Source organism: Penaeus vannamei, chromosome 17, assembly GCF_042767895.1.
Source record: "Penaeus vannamei isolate JL-2024 chromosome 17, ASM4276789v1, whole genome shotgun sequence".
In the NCBI taxonomy this organism is placed as follows: Eukaryota; Metazoa; Arthropoda; class Malacostraca; order Decapoda; family Penaeidae; genus Penaeus; species Penaeus vannamei.
Genome location: NC_091565.1, coordinates 24,049,061 through 24,066,353, shown reverse-complemented (window position 1 = coordinate 24,066,353; position 17,293 = coordinate 24,049,061). Strand labels below are relative to the sequence as shown.

Here is a 17,293-nt window from a genome sequence, read left to right as displayed (position 1 = left end):
TAACAGGTCTTGTACCAGTCTCACGGTGCAACCGTTGGTTGGACATGTGGTCCCACCAGCATTACCCCATGATCTGGCGCAAGGACCTATTATAAAAAGTATCAAGACGAGACTCCAAGGCACAGGATAATGTCTAGGTTTCACTACTGTATAGCAAAACTGGCATTTTCAGGGCCTTGAAAACGCGTAGCTTGGTCCTTCTGCACAAATACAAGCATCTCCAGATACTATTGTCGATGTTTAATATTTAATGTTTGAAAATAAATGTACTAGACATCAAAGGTCATGTAGCACTATGGTAAAGTATTGCGTCGGAAAGGGCAAAGTTAAAGATTACGATAAAATGCGTTAGATGTCAAAGGTTTAAGAGCATTATAGTATAGTATGGTAGTGAAAAGGGAATAGGGGAGTAAGTGAACTAGAGCAGAAATTAGTATAGAGGGAAGGGGAGGGCGATCGAGTAAATTATAGTGTATCTGTCACTGGGTATAGGATAAATTTTCAAGGAAGAATAGATACATGAAGTGTACTGCCTCCAGTAAAACACTAGCAGTCAGTTAAACCTTTACTGTCATGTTCCCAAGCTGGTAGGTATGAGCAGAGTATCCAACTTGCAAGATGACAGCATACACGTACGCGTGAGCGTGCACGCGATTGTGAGGTGAAAAGCTGTAAGAAAATAAATCTTCACAGTTTTGGAAATAAAAAGTTGTACACAAATAAAGTAAATGAATCATACAAATATCAAATAATATTAATACAATATGAGATAGAAATATTAAGAACAAATCAATAGAAAATTATAAAAATACTGCAAGACTAGCATACATGTAAACATTGAACAAACAAATGACTTCTTATTCCTTATACTATTTTATGACATTTCCTGAGTTAATTAAGGCACTTTATAAAAGATCAATAACTAAAGACTAGATACTTTAAATGAAAAGGAAACAAAACATTATGGTAATTTTCTATATTACGTCCGCATAACCGATATCGACGATTTTGGTATCGTTGGATTCCTCTCACTCTATACAATGCAAATATGTAGGTTTTATTGCGCGGAAACCCCCCGTTAGCGACAAACTTGGCCCCGATAGCGGGGGCGACGATGTCGGAGCATTATTCTTTGGTATATAACTGAAATAAAGCTTGGTAAAAATATAAGAGTACAATAGGAATGGCACTTACTTATATCACATAATTTCAAGTTATATATCACGTAAAAGACACAACTTTGTTATTAACATATGCTCTAACATCTGAACAATACATTATTAACAGTGTAAATAGTTGACTTACAGTGTGGCTAGCCCAAATCTTCATAAAACAAGAATAATTTAAAAGTACGCAGCACAAGACGTCTCACGTGGCTCTCTAAAGGGGCTCCACGGATTCACAACAATGCGTTTTTGTAGGGCGTTCGTACAACTCTAACGTCACTGTAGCCAACGTTACAAACTAAATGAAATTAAATAATCATTCTCATGTTAATACGTTAAATCAAATAAATTCTTGATCTAAATTCTATATATATATAATATCAGACAAGGAATCCTTGATTCCTTTACATGAAGAGTAAGAGAAGAATCCGGGGAGAGGGGAGGGTGTTAGATATCAAAGATTAGAGTGTGTTATAGGAAAGTATGGTAATGAAAAGGGAAAGGAGGCAAGTAAATGAAGTAGAGCAGTGATAAATAAATGGGAAAGGTTAAGCAAGCAGAGTGAATTGCATTATATCTGTGACTGGGGAAGGAATAGGGATAATAGGTGAGAACGTTAAATATGGTTGTCTTAGTAGTAGGGGATTAGGTATCTGAGAGTTGAGATAAAGGATCAGGAATAGGTGAAGGAGTAATGTCTGGGGGTTCAGTAGGGACGGTAGGGTCTGGGGAAGGGTATTGTGACTGGGGAAGGAGTAGGGACATTGATCAAGGAAAACAGAGGTGGCCGTTGGAGAAGTAGGAGGCGAAGAGTCCAGGGGTTGAGAAAAGGAGACGGGGAAGGGGAAGGTGGTGAAGCCTCAGGAAAAATGTCTGGAGAGGAGGGTCTGTAGGACACTGTTGTGGTAGAGAAGATTCGTGTGAGTATTCAAATGGAAGTGGTAGAGAGGGTGGGGTATGTTGGTAGGGTGTAGGAGGAAGAGGGGTGGAAGGAACTTGGGGAAGAGGAGGATGAATATCTGCAAATACTTTGAATGTAGCAGGAGTACGAACAGAGGGATTGGGGATGAGGGAGCGGAGTGTTCCCTTGGGTCATCTTTAGGAAGTTTTGGATGTCTTCAAGGGTTTATGGAGGGGAATTAGGTATAGAGGACTGAGAAACAAAGGTTCTCTTATAAGGAGGAGAAGAGGAGATAGATATCTGAGGAACAGATAAAGAGGGTGTAGGAGAGCATAGAGTGGAACGTTTACGTTGTCTGGCACAACCACTAAAGTGAGGAGGAGGGTTAGGTATTGGGAAAGTGGTAGAGATTGGGGTATCTGGATTTAGGATGGAAAATGGATTGGACTGGTGGATAGGGTGAGTAGACATAGGGCGTAGGTTCTGGGTATAGGGGGAAAGATACCTTGGGATTTGCAGAAACGTAGGACTATTTTGAAATAAGTTGAGAAAAACATCGTCGTCATGCTTCCTGTCTGCCTTCACATTCAAACTTATAGGCAGGACAGCTCATATAAAACACAGCGGTCTGTACAGCGAAATGGTTAATGGTTAAAATAAATGTGCTAGATATCTAAGGCCATATAGCACTATAAGAAGGTATAGTAAAGGGGGATGTCGGGTGATAGTTGCTATGTGTCAACTATCTAGAGTAGTGTTGAAAGGTTGAAGATGGGGGAAAAGATTATGGTGGTTTAGGTAAGGGAGTTAGATCAAGTGAAGGATATTTATGCATCTGAGGAAGGAGAACAGGTTGTCAAGGCAGAAGCTGTGGGATTCTGTAAGGATGTCTGATATGTTAGGAGGTCGGTGAAGGGAGGATAGGTGTGGAAAAGCAGAGGTACGTGCTGTATTAAAGCGTGGACAGGACAAGAGAATGTGTGGAACTGAAAGACGTTACATAGAGGACATAGGGGTGGGTCTGAGCGTGACATTAGATAGGCGTGTGTTAGGCGAGTGTGGCCAATACGTAAGCGTGCGAGGGCCGTCTCCCAACGTCTGTTTTTGTGAAATGGAGCTGACCAAGAGGAAATTGATGGTTTTACAGTATGTAATTTATTGTGGTCTTGACCAAAAAGATTGCCATCGGGTATACAAGAAGGTTTTAAAGTGGGGGTAATAATCCGTAGTTGGAATATGTGAGAAGCGTAGTTGAGGTGATGTGGACATTGCGGTATAACGTGCAAGAGTATCTGCCTGTTCATTGCCGGGGATTCCAACATGGCTGGGTACCCAGCAAAATCTGACAGATTTGTGACGTGTGGATAGTTAGAACAACCAGTTCTGGATCTTACAGACATGGGGATTAGTCGAGTATATAGACTTTATGAGGGTTAGAGAATTACGGGAGTCAGTAAAAATAGTAAAAGAGGAAGGGGGATGAGTATATGCGTCTTACGGCCAAAAGGCTTAAAATTTCTGTAGTAAGGACACTAGATTCAGGAGGGAGGGTGTATTTGAAAGTGTAATTTGGGAATGTTACTGCGAATCCAGCTCCTGAGATGGATTTGGAACCGTCAGTGTAAACATGAATACTGGAGGAATGAATGGAGACATGGTCAAGGAAAGGAGTGAGAAGGATAGAGGGGGGGATATCTGATTTTGGTGGGTCAGGGAAAACTGAGGAACAAATACAGGGGTTAGGTATAAGCCATGGAGGAATGGAATGGACAGAAATTGGGAGAGGTCGGAGGTGAGGAAAAGGGAAATGGGAGAGTAGGGTATCCATGCGTACGGGGAGAGGAGTTGGTAAACGTGGAGAAGAGGTAAAGGTATGAAGTAAGGATTGTGGGATAGTTAGTTTGGTAAGGGAAAATTGGTGAAATCGAGCATAGCATCAAAGAGAGAAGTGCTCGACGTCGAGAAAGGGACGGCATGCCTAATTCAGTATATAGGCTCTCAACTGGAGAGGAGCGGAAGGCACATAGGGCTAAGTGGAAACCGCTATGGTGGATTGTATCAAGGTGAGCAAGAAGAGAGGTTGAGGCAGAGGAGTAGATATGGCATCCATAATCTAGAGTGGAGAGAATCAAGGTAACATGAAGATTGAGGAGAGTTTTGCGATCTGAGCCCCAGGAGATATGTGAAAGAGTTTGTAAGATTCGGAGGCGGCGTTGAGCTTTTTCTTTGATGTACAAGATATGGTCTCGCCAGGACAATTTGGAATCAAATATAACGCCTAGGAATTTGCCAGAAGAATGGTATTGGAGTGGAGCGTTATATAAGAAGAGTGGGGGTTTGGGAGCCGTATATGAGCGAGAAAAAAGGATGGGGAAAGATTTAGAGGTAGAGAAGCAAAAGCCATGGTTGGTGGCCCAAGAAGTTACTGATGTTATTGCAGACTGAAGGAATTGACAGAGATCTGGTATGGATGTGCCAGATGCATAGATGGTTAAGTCATCAACATATAGTGATGCCCGGGCTCCTGGTGGTAGAACTGAGGCTGTTATTTACAGCAAGAAGGAATAAAGTGGTACTAAGCACACTTCCTTGTGGGACGCCTTCGAATTGAGGAAAGGATGATGACGTGGAAGAGGCAATTTTGACCTTGAAGGTACTTTTAGAAAGGAAGGATTTGATGAAAACGCCCATGTTTCCACGTACACCTAAGGAGGACAATTGTTGGAGGATATGGTATCGCCATGTGGTATCATATGCTTTTTCTAGATCAAAGAATATGGCTAATACGGATTCATGGCGTGCAAATGCCGATGTAATATATGTCTCGAAATGGGCAAGTGGGTCTGCTGTACTTCGGCCACGTCGGAAACCAAACTGGGAAGGGGGAAGGAGATTATGAGATTCAAGATACCACATTAAGCGGGTTAACCATTCGTTCTAGTAGTTTGCACAAGCAGCTAGTTAGAGCTATGGGCGGTAATCTTGGGGTAGGGTACCTGATTTATTGGGTTTTAAGAAAGGTAGGATAAGAGCATCTCGCTAATGAGAAGGAAAATTTCCTGACGTCCGTATGTGGTTGAAAATAGTTAAAAGGAAGGATAGAGAGGAAGATGGGAGGTGTCGGAGCATACAATAGTGAATACCATCAGGGCCTTCATATGAGTTGTGGCACGACTGTAATGCAGCGTTGAGTTCAGAAGAAGAAGAAGAGGATACGGTGAAGGTAATAGGGGTGCGTTCCTTGATGGTTTTAATGGAAGAAAAGTGTGGGGAATGGTGAGAGCCACTACTGACCTGGCTGAAATAGTTGCCCAGTTCATTAGCTACTTCGACAAGCTCAGAGATGAGAATATCTCGAATATGGAGGACGGGTGCAGGATGGGGGGGATGTTGCCTGATAGTTTATGGATCCGTCGCCAAACAGCTGAAATAGATGTAGATGTAATTGAGGAAACATAATTTTGCCAGCTATTTGTTTTGCTGCTTTTAATTGTACGGCGAAGATGGGCAGATGCTCTTTTAAAGGAAATAAGGGCTGATTGCTGGTGAGGGGTGCCTCGTTTGTAGCGATAGCTGTTCCAGGCTGTTCGTTTTAAGCGGAGCGCTTTGGTGCAATCAGAATTCCACCATGGAACACATTTAGAGGTATAAGGTCTTGAAGTTCGAGGAATGGCTGTATAGGCAGCTCTTAGGATCGTGGTTGTAAAACAATGTAGCATATCTGAAATGGACGGTAAGGGGGTGGAGGGATAGGTATAGTAAAGAGTGAAGTGAAAGTATGCCAGTCAGCTCTATCAAAGCACCAGCGTGGAGGATTAGGAAGTGGTACATATGAAGTAGGAGAAAGGAGTATTGGGAAGTGGTCACTATAGGGGAAGTGGTCTAGAACTGACCAATGGAAATCTAGATGTAAAGTAGGAGAGCATAGAGAGAGGTCAAGGCATGAAAAGGATTGTGTGCGCATGTCAAAGTGTGTGGGGCGATCTGAATTAAGAATACTTAGGTTATTTGTGAAGAGGAAGCGTTCTAGAGATCGGCCTCGGGAGTTGGTGGTAGAGTCACCCCACAGAGTGTGGCGGCAGTTGAAATCACCAACTATGAGGAAAGGTGGTTGAAGTGTCAAAGGCAGTCACCAACTATGAGGAAAGGTGGTTGAAGTGTCAAAGGCAGTCACCAACTATGAGGAAAGGTGGTTGAAGTGTCAAAGGCAGTCACCAACTATGAGGAAAGGTGGTTGAAGTGTCAAAGGCAGTAAAGTCAATGGGATGGGATGGGGAGAAGTAGACTGAAATCACTGTGATCCAGCGGCGAAAAAAAGATGCGAATAGCTGTGCACGGGACAGTAGTTTGTATGGGAGGTATGACATAAGGTGTTTTATGATGGATAAGTATAGACGAGACATAAAGGGAGTGTGGGAAGAGATAAAATGGTAATTGGGAATTGGAATAGGAGGGTGTGTGAGGAAAGTCTCTTGGAGGCAGATAATAGATGGATTATAAGAAGCAAGGATATGACGTAGGTCTGATCTATGAGAGCGGAAACCGCGAATATTCCAATGTAGGAGAGCTATATCCTAGTTGATTTATGAATGATAACACATGTACGTGTTGGGGAATTTGAAGGGGAAGGAGCTAGGGGGTGTAAAGGAGGGATATTAGGAGGTAGGGAATCTGGAGAAGGGCATTGTTGTGCCATGAGTGATTCTCGTGTGTATCCGGGAGGGAGTGCAAAGGATAGAGGGGATGGAGGGAGGGAGAATGTGTCTATATTTGGGGTTGAAGGGGGTGGGTTGTGTTGGGAGGGAGTAGATGTGTGGGGAGTATTAGCGTTAGGAGGATGAATATCGGAAGGATGGATAGTTGGAGTTGAAGGGGATGTGTTGTCTTGGGAGGGATTAGGAGGAAAGGGTGTAGGGGTGCTGTGAGTAAGAGGGGATGCATATCAGGAGGATGGGTATTGGGAGGATGGATATCAGTGGTGGATGGGATTGAGGGGGTTAGGTTGTGTTGAGAGGGAGGAGGAGGAAGGGGTGTAGGGGGAATATTAGTAGGAGGGGTATGAATATCGGCAACAACTTCAAGTGTGGAGGGAGCATGAGTTATGGGATCTTGTGTTTCAAGCATATAGCTTTGAATGTCATCCAGTGAAGTTTGTTGGAGTTTTGTGAGAAGGTAATTGTTTTTGCAATGGAATTGGTTGGAGAATTTTGTGGAACAAAGGTTTTCTTATGAGGGGGGGAAGAGGAGACTGGTGTCTCAGGAACAAAGGTATAGGTAGGTGGAGGTGACTGTGCTGTAGGGGAAGAAGGGTTAGAACGTTTAGTCTGTCTACTGCGAGTAGTGCGGGGAGGGAGAGTGGTTGGTGTTGGGGCTGTAGTTGAGATAGCTGTGGTTGAGATTGGGGTGTCTGGGTTTAGAGTGGCAAAGGAATTGGTCTGAGGGATGTAGAATGTAGAAGTGGTAATGGGGACATTTTGAGGTGGAGGGGGAAGGGCTGAGCGAACGATGTTGCTAGAATATGGAGTATGAGAGAAACCTTGTCGACGTGCTTCCTGTCTGGCTTCACGTAAAGTGTGACCATTTTTGTATCTGAGAGTTGCTACCTCAGATTCAAACTTGACAGCCTCTATAAAATACATTATGGGGGCCGCCGCAGTTAGCACATGTTCGTGTTTGTGCTGAGCAGTTTGATCGATTATGACCAGGTTGGGCACATGTGGGGCATCGGTCTGTGGAACGGCAATGTTTGGCAGGATGTCCAAAGTGCCAACAGTTTTGACAATGACGGGGAGGGGGTTGGTATGGTCGAACAGGGAGGGATTGTCCACCAATGTAGATACGTACGGGAAGGTTATGTGTACGGAAGGTAATTTTGGCAATATTGGTCGGATTCTTTTGTTGACCTTTAGGAGGAATGGTGTAGCAATGTACTGATTTCACAGCTTGGTCTTTGAGGCATCCTAATAAGTCTTCTCCACAGTCTGACCAATCTTTGGTATCGACTAGGCAGTTTGCTGGGGAGAGAGAGACAGTTCCGGTACAGGTATTAAGGGTTGGATGAGGTTCTGCAGGAATGGGGTTGCCAGAATGATTACTTAAATTTGAGTGCTATAGATTCAGTTTCTGATCTGACTGTTACCAGACGGGAGCGATCGCGTCTGGTATAAAAAGGGACTCTGCCTACTTGTTTTTGGAGGCATTGTTGAAAGAGAAGAGTGTTGCCTGAGTAAGGAGCTGTAGAAGGGATCACGAAAAATCGATCCCATTTAGCTGGGCTAAACAGAGTATTTAAGATATCTGTAGGGTTGGTGGTGGTGGATGGTCGGGGACGTGTGGAAGAGGGAGTATTACGGAATGATGGAGAATAAGGTTGCAAGGTAGTAATAAGGGAGGATTGGTTGTTTGATGAAAGTTGCAGGGGTGGAGTTGAATTAGAGGAAGTTGGGTGGGTAGGAATGTCTTCTGGAGATTGATTCTCTGCTTGGGTGGGTAATGCACTAGTAAGCATTGAGGAGTGGGCAGTAGTTTCAGTGTTCGGAGCCGTGGTCAAAGGAGAGCCTGGGTTGGGGCTATTTGATAAAGGGGCTAGCCTCATAGCCTCTAATAAAGGGATTACATTTTCATTACTGGTCATGGGGTACCTGGATTACGTAAATAGGCCTAATCGATCCAACTCCTTTCGCTACTGAAGGTAAGGGCTAGATTAGTCAGGAGAACCGTGCCCATAGTTCCCGCAGGCCGTTCAGGAGTGGCACTAGGTCAGCCTTTTATCCTCTCAGCACGGCTCTCCCACCTTAGGAAGTAGATAGCAGAAGGGGATGGAAAAGAGACGGAAACAAAAGCTGGAGAGGAAAAAGACCATGCAAAATTAGTTGAGCCGAGGGCTGAGGCCCTAGGCAGGGGAGATCCCTGTATTGGGTCTCAGTCTTCGTCTCCTAAGCCCCCCCACGACAGCAAAGGGCAAGGGATTGGGGGGGGACTCTCTTGATACTACACTGCCACTTCCATCCCCTGCTCCCATGTCTTAACCCCCAGACATCCTTACCTCTCGGACATACATTACCACCCATAATAGCTGTTGAATGATCTGCAATGGCTCTGCTGCAGTGGAACATTAGAGGCTTTCGTTCACACAGACCTGACCTCCGCCATCTTCTCTCCTCTTGCAATCCATCTATCGTCTGCCTCCAAGAAACCTTCCTCACACATCCTCCAGTACCACTTCCCAACTACCATTTTATGTCACTCCCTCTCTCTATATTTGCCCCTTCCATACTTGTCCATCATAAAACACCATATATCATACCTCCTTTACAAAGCACCATACCTTGCAGAGTTATCCGGATTTTCCTCAGAAATGCTCCAATACTTCACAACTAATGTTCTAAATACAGCCGATATAACCATCCCTCGAACCTCCCAACCTTATACCTCAAAATGTGTTCCATGGTGGAACCTTGAAAGCGTTTCATTTGAAGCGCGCAGCTTGGAATAGCTACCGACACAAGAGGGGCACCCCCAGTCAATTAACAGCCTTCGTATACTTTAAAAAAGCATCAGCTTTTTGTAAGTATATGAAGGCTTCGCCGTACAATCCATAACTCCATGACAAACAACTGGAAAAACTATGTATCCTCCATAACAACCTCCAAACCAATCTCTGCATTCTGGCGGCGAATCAATAAATTATCCGGAAAATATCCTCATCTTGCCCCTGTCCTCCATATTCATAATAATCTCATCTCTGATCCTCGTCAAGTAGCTACTGAACTTGGTGCCTTTTTCAGCCAAGTCAGTAGTGGCTCTCATCTTTCTCCTCATTTCTCTTCCTTTAAATTGGACAACGAGCGCACTCCTATCTCCTCCCTGTCATCTACAGAACCTTATAATCCACCCTTTCTTCGGAGATCTATCATGCACTTCAGTCATGCTGCAACACCCATGAAAGCCCAGACAATATACATTACCGTATGCTACGACACCTTTCTCCTACTTCCTTATCCTTCTTTCTTTCAATATTCAATAACATATGGACGACTGGAAACTTTCCTCCCCACTGGAGAGAAGCCATAGTACTACCTTTCCTGAAACTTAAGAAAACAGGTACTTTTCCCCAAGACTACTACCGCCACTTACAAGCTGCCTATGCAAATCAATGGAGAGGATGATAAATTTCAGGTTAATGGGAAATACCACAATCATTTCGGATTTCTTTGCGGCAAAAGCACAGCTAATCCACTAGCCTATGTAGAAACATTAATCACATCAGCATTTGCACGCCATGAGTCCATATTAGCCGTCTTTTTTGATCTCGAAAAAGCACGATACTCCTTGGCTGCACCATATACTACAACAGCTATGTCTCCACGGAATAAGTGGAAACATGGATGTTTTTATGAAATCCTTCCTCTTTGACCGTGTCAGATTTGCCTTTTCCACTTCCCCCTCTTTTCCTCAATTTGAAGGTGTCCCACAAGGCAGTGTACTGAGCACCACACTGTTCCTCATAGCTGTAAACGGATTAGTTTCCGCTTTACCACCAAGAATCCGTTTATCACTGTATGTAGATGATCTAGCCATCTTCGACTCTGGCCCTTCCATAAAAGTTCTCCATCAAATTATCCAGTCGTCAATAACATCAATCACTTCCATAGCTTTTGTTTCTCTACCTCTAAAATCTGCTCCATCCATTTCTCTTGTTCACGTATAGGCTCCCAATCTCCACTCCTTTATGATTGGCACGAGGTCAACCTTTCATCCTTTCAACACGACTCTTACATCTTAGCAATTAGATTGGGAAAGATAAGAGGGGGGAGATCCCCCGCCTCGGGTCTCAGTCTCCAAAGCCCCCCACAACAACAACGGGCAAGGGATTGGGGAGGGGCGAAGGAAAAGGAAAGGGGGAGTAGAAAAGACCAAGCAAAATTAGTTGAGTCGAGGGCCAAGGTTTAAAGGTCAGGATGATCCCCAACAATGGGCCTCAAGTCTCCGTCTTATAATCCCCAGGACAACAACGAAAACGGGATGGGGAAGAGGACAATAATACGAAATCTTAAATACTACATCTTTATAAAAAATACCACGTGACAAAGATGGGATGTAAAGTTATGGAAAATTTGAATATAGTCTAGCTCTTTACAACTATTCCATACTTTCATCGAAGAGGATACTCTGTAGCCAAGATCTAATAGATTTCCAGTTTCACTTAGCATACTTGGCCATTGCAGTGATGTTTGTGATGGTGGATGGTTAATGGTTAATTTGAATGCTAAAGATGACCCATGCTTGGCAGGTACACTTTCTTCAGTATGTAAAATTGGTCTGATTAATAAATTAGCCTCAACATCAACCATATCAAGTTCACGCTTTAATAACAACTTGCAATTTCAAATACAGGAAGATTTTATTTATATATGTATAAAAACAATGGGGCACATCCTAATGGATCACCATACTACAAATATTGTTGAAATCCACTAAATCTCCATGCCTTGGATTCAACATTAGAATTCTAAACAGGATTTTTACTGAAAGTGAGTAAAACAAGAATATATTTAGAAAAATGTATAAGCAAAACATTTTATGATACTGATATATGTTTTACTACTTATATGGAATATTCTCTAGGGAAAGACATGGGAATTCCACTGAATACCTGGTTTCTTGGTTAGAACTTAATGACTGATTTACTTTAATTATGACAAATGACATACCTACAAAATCTGGTATGTATTTAGTATGAAGTACACATCTAAAGATGTTTACAGCTTCACTACCATCAATCTGACAATGAAACAAGTTAAATATAGTATAGACACACCAGCATTATATATGACACCTAAAGCTAAAAAATCCTTTTTTTCTTTTTTTACACAATTGTCCTTATGAATATATAAAATACTTTATTGTACTTGATGTCAAAACTAACTTTTCACTTAAATGTTTGTATCTGTCTGCACCTACACATAGGTTAATGAGTAGTTGTGTCTTGTTAATAATTTCATTTTCTGTAACCATTGAACAAAACTAGGATTTCTCTTTCTTCAAATAATATATTTTTTTGCATATTTTCAGCAGCTACAGATAGCTTTTACTTCTCATTACAGTTTCAATACTTTCCAAAAGAATATCATACTAATTCAAGTGAATTTCAAAGAACTCTTATATAAATCTGTAACACCTTACAGAAATACTGACACTAACATGCTTCCATCATCCCTATTATCTCTTACTTCTTACTTCTTCCCTCTTCCTCTCCCTCTTCCACTGTTTCCTCTACTGCTGGGTAATCCTTTGCCTTTTACTTTGCCAATTTCTGTCACCTTCTTTTGTCCACCCTTCTTGATCTGTGAATAAAGGTATAACATTTTCTTAAACATCTACTGAAATAAAATATTAGGGGGTATAGTATATGAAAAGAAATGTATAAATCAGTCAGTTTCATATATCAAACCACATACAAAACCCTTCCAATAAGTAATACTTTATGAATCACTCTGACATTACAAGAAACTAGCCTTAATCATGGCATCTGAAGCTACATCATCGGTGTCCTCTTCATCTTCCTCTACTTCTTCCTCATCATACATGTCATCTCCACCCCTGTTTCCCTTCTTTTTGGATATTTGTACAGAAACATATGGACTTGGCTGGCTTTCTTTGTTATAAAGGCGTGTGAAGGCAGCTTTGACCTAGAAATATCACATAATGGTTCATTCTGTTTTCCATAATTGTAGGTAACTCTAATTGAGGTAATATCTTAAATTTCATTATGTTAATAAGACTGTATGATTAATGATTAATGGCTAAAAGAAATGATATGTGCTAGATACCCGAGGTCATAGACCCATGGTAAATTAGTGTGGGAAAAGGATTAAAAATAGGATAGTATGGTGGTGAAAAAGGTAAAGAGCAAATGAAGTAAGGCAGGGATTAGCATAAGAGGGAAGGGGATTAAGGGTGAAGGGGAATTAAATTAAAAGGAGGGTATCTATGTGTCTGAGGAAGGAAGAGGGAACAATGGGTGCCTGAGAAGTAGGAAGAGAAGAATCCAGGGAATCAGATAAGGGCCCAAGGAAGGGTTAAGTATCAGAAATAACATCAGGAAGGGAAGGATCTGGGATGGTACACTTGTGATAGATGGGAGTTATATAAGCAACCAAGAGGGAGCAGAAGAGATAATGGGAAAGAAGGGGGATGGTGCAAATGGATAAGGGGAGGATGGTATAAGTTGGGAAAGGGTGGGAGAAAAGAAGGGTAGGGGGAATATGATGAGGATGAGGATGGATGTAGAAGGAATAAGAGTAGAGAAATTGAAGGGTGGATGAAGAGCAGCATTCCCTTGGGTCAGGTTAAGAAAATTTTGGATGTCCCTAAGAGTTTCTGGATGGGAGTTGGGTGGAAAGGTTAGAGAAACAAAGGTTTTTTAAGAGAAGAAAAAGAAGAGGGGTGGAATGTTTAGATTGCTTGGTGCAATATGTAAAGTGAGAAGGAAGGATGGTAAGGGATACGGAAAAGAGATACTGGGGGAGATGCTGAAATCAGTAGCAAGAGAAAATATTTGATGGTGTGCTTCCTATATGGACTTACATAGAGTGAGGCCAAGTTGAATCTTAGAACTGCTACCACAGAATCAGACTTGAAGGTAGGTTAGCTTCTATAAAATACTTCATACAAGCACCTACAAGTGGCACACATTCATGAATGTGCAGGGCAATCTGAATGCTTTTACTACTAGGTTGAACAATAGAGGGCAGCAGGTTGTTGGGTGACAGTGCTTAGCAAGGTAGCTAAAATGCAAACATTTCCAAAATTGACGAGGGAGGGATAAATATAATTAAACAGAGCAGGACTCTCTATCTATATAAACTTTATGGGAGAAGGTCATATCTATGAAAGGTAATCATGACAATGTAGGCATAAAAGTTGGTGGCCTCTTAGAGGAATAGTATAGCACTATACTGATACTGCATAACGTCAGAGGTAGGCATATACCTATATAGGCTTTTACTTGTAGCAATCTTGCAAACAAATTACTATGATTTGTGAAACAGTATTTGGAGAGATTTTTCTTTCAAAATGTAAATTAACATTTATACATGAAATAGAATTTACATAAAGATTCCCTGGTAATATGCTGTAGTCTAGCAGTACAAAGTATGTATGTAAAAAATATTATGTTAAAGTTAATTATTTTTTAATATTAGAAAAATAAGCGAAAGTCTTTTTATACTGAAAGTGATACTTCATAATGAAAATTTAAATAGATGGAAAGACAGAAATTTAAAAATTGGGTTATTGAATGCCCTTCATAAAAAGTTAAAATAGTAATAATGTGACCTCCATGCACTTCTGGTAAAAAAATGGAAACTGCCAATCACATGCTTCATAAGTGTTTGGACAACTCACCACGCCTTCCAATCCAATTGTTTTTGATTAATAATTTGCAAAGATTATGTATGCAAATGACTGAATACAACTCTAAGCAGTTTCCCCATACATACCCAACAACCATTTTTGAAAGAGGGTTTAGTCCTTTTAAATGAGAATGATGCAAACAACTTAGCCTCATGTGCTTTTTATATATGGACTGTCAAAAAAAAAAAAAAAAATTAAATAATAATTACTAATGCTTTAATAAAAAAGATAAAAACAAATAAATAAGAAAAAAATAGGGATGGGATGAGGATAAAAATTATATAAAAGCAGCACAATTCTGTATTCTATAATGGTAAATGCATTAAAGGATGAGGGTGGGAGGAAGAGAGCAAAGTGTGGAGTAAGGTAGTACTAGTCAGAGGAAAACAACAAGGATGAATAATATTTAGAGAAGGGATGGTATAAAAAGAAAGACTGTGCAGGAGGAGATGGAGTGGAGGGTGTTGGGAAAGAGGAAGGGATCTATTCTGAAGGTTGAGTAACAGCCCAGGTGGATGATTCCAAATGGATCATGTTGGCAGCAAGCATCAAGAAAGGGGTAGTAGTAGCAGTGGTTAGAACCGTAATCAAATTAGAGGTAGGGCTTGGGAAACCAGAGAAGGCCATTTCAGTTAGGCTTGCTCATGAAGGGGTAATCCCCAATGCCCCTAATATGGGTACAAAATCTTCATTATTGGCCATGGTGGGTCTGAAATATGTGGGGAAGACACAAGGGAATATTATGCCCATGGCTCTCTGAGGCCATTCAGCACCAACACAAAGCCAGTCTTTCATCCTTTCAACATGACTCTTATACCTTAGGAAGTGGACAAGAGAGGGGATTGAAGAAGCTAAGGAAAAGGAAAGAGGAAGAACAAAAAAATTAGCAACCCATGGACTGAAGCCCAAGGTAGGGGCGATCCTAAACTGTGGGCCTCAGTTTCCCTTTCGTATACTCCTGCATCATAAGAACATGCATTGGTTTAGGGGGGATATCATATGATTATATACAGAAACGTTAGGTATGCTACTAACCTTGCTATCAACCCTACTCATTGGATCCTTGCTTCCCGGCCACTGACTAAGTTCTAACAAGGATTCCAGGTCCTCTCGCAAGAGATCATAGGTGGTCATAGCTTTTACAGCATCTTGTACACCATCTTGCCCATGATGGATTAAGGGGTTGATCACAGCATTTCTCAGATGCCCACAATAATCCATTCCAACATCTAATTTAGAACCAGAAATCCTGCAGTATACAATGGCAATTTTAATAATTTTTAAATTGTTTTTGAAAATTACAACTATTCATTTATGTCATAATAAGCACCATATGTTTTTTTTCTATCTTTGTACTGGTATTTTCTTTTATTTATCTTATTTATGAAATCTTTAAGTATTGCATACTTAAGCCTCATGTGCATTTGGAGCTCTTGCATGATGCGATCAAATTTGTTGCGACGACTGTTGTTGCCCAGCCATCGTGGGAATTCAATCTGTCCAGCTAAATGCCCAGACATATATTCTCCTGGCAAAACACTGCTGAACATTGCCTAGAAAAACAAGACATCTTACTGAGTAGTACTCATACATAGTAAAATAGTAAGTGAAAAAAGAGTAATTTGCTGAATACATTTATGAAATCTATTATGTAAAAACGCAGATTATAATGCATGAAAAATTCAAATATCACTAAAATCATTAAAGAAATACATAAAGCAGTGTTCTGTAGACAGTATATAAACAAAAAATATATATTTCTGTCTCTCTCCAACATTCCTCTCATGCTTTACTTTAAATTTAACAATATTTATATACATATACACATATATGTACTATGCACATAAAGTTGATAGCTATTTTACAAGGTTCTTTCTCCCATAGGAATATTGGTCTATATTCACTTCTATGGTGAATAGTGTACTGATTTTCAGTGTACTCTTTTCATTTTCATTCATTTTCATGGATCCTTTTTCTTTCTTGTTCCCTTTATGGAAAATTCAATGTTTGCTGTCTTACCTGAGTAGGAAGGAGAGACCATGCATTTTTAGACCTAATGGCTTTCTCTACTAAGTCTCCATCTGCAAGACTGCCTGCAGTTTTGGCAAGCTGTTCCAAAGTCACACGACGATTACCCCTTTTGAAAAAGTGTGGTGTTAGTAATAATAACTTGCCAAAATACTTGTATGTTTCCTTATATATTCATATTACTTTTTACTATCATTTGGGTATCACATCAAAACAGGTTACCTAAAACTGAAATGTCAACATACTTAGCAATATGTGGAACAGCCTTTGGATAATTCTCTTGAACAAAAAGAGGTGCAATGGAATAATCATGGAAGAACAAGTCAGACTTATCATAGAGACTCATTGTTTTGTGGTCAGCTTCAGAGAATACTTTCTTACACACATCCCATGGACCCTGCAAAAGGACACATCATCAACAAAAGGTAATAATATGCTTTTCCTTTCATTTTAATACTCAGAAAAAATAATAAACAAAATCATACACCCAAAAAAGGCACAAAACATACCATTTTCAGGTCTTTCTTGGCTTTTTCTGCTTCTCGCTTCATATCATTAACCTGTAGATTTTTTTCATTGGCTGACCACATAGAAAGATGGTGAAGAACCTGCCTTATATCCTGGTTTGAGCCTATGATTATCTGATCGAGAGCATCAGGTTTAATCTGGATACCCTCCCGGAAGCATATAGACATCATTGGCCCCTGAAACCAGTGATAATGATTATGACAATTATACAAACTAATTCACAGAAAATAGTCATTCAACTATGTAATCCCTC

General features: G+C 40.9%; 1 protein-coding gene and 1 long non-coding RNA gene across 2 annotated transcripts; both read right to left on the bottom strand.

Moving 5' to 3' along the window:
* Positions 1-552: 552 nt before the first annotated feature.
* LOC113813617 (uncharacterized) lies at positions 553-2,105 on the bottom strand. The gene is made up of 3 exons (XR_003476406.2): positions 1,306-2,105; positions 984-1,143; positions 553-669 (listed from the first exon to the last, which is right to left on the bottom strand). It is a non-coding gene; the product is annotated as an uncharacterized lncRNA (long non-coding RNA).
* Positions 2,106-11,119: 9,014 nt separating this feature from the next.
* On the bottom strand, positions 11,120-17,216 carry LOC113813628 (replication factor C subunit 1; the record flags this gene model as incomplete). The annotated part of the gene is given in 7 exon segments (XM_027365654.2): positions 11,120-12,413; positions 12,585-12,758; positions 15,520-15,733; positions 15,892-16,037; positions 16,504-16,621; positions 16,758-16,909; positions 17,022-17,216. Coding segments are annotated over 7 exon segments (1,110 nt in total), but the record flags the coding sequence as incomplete, so codon positions are not given.
* Positions 17,217-17,293: the final 77 nt, after the last annotated feature.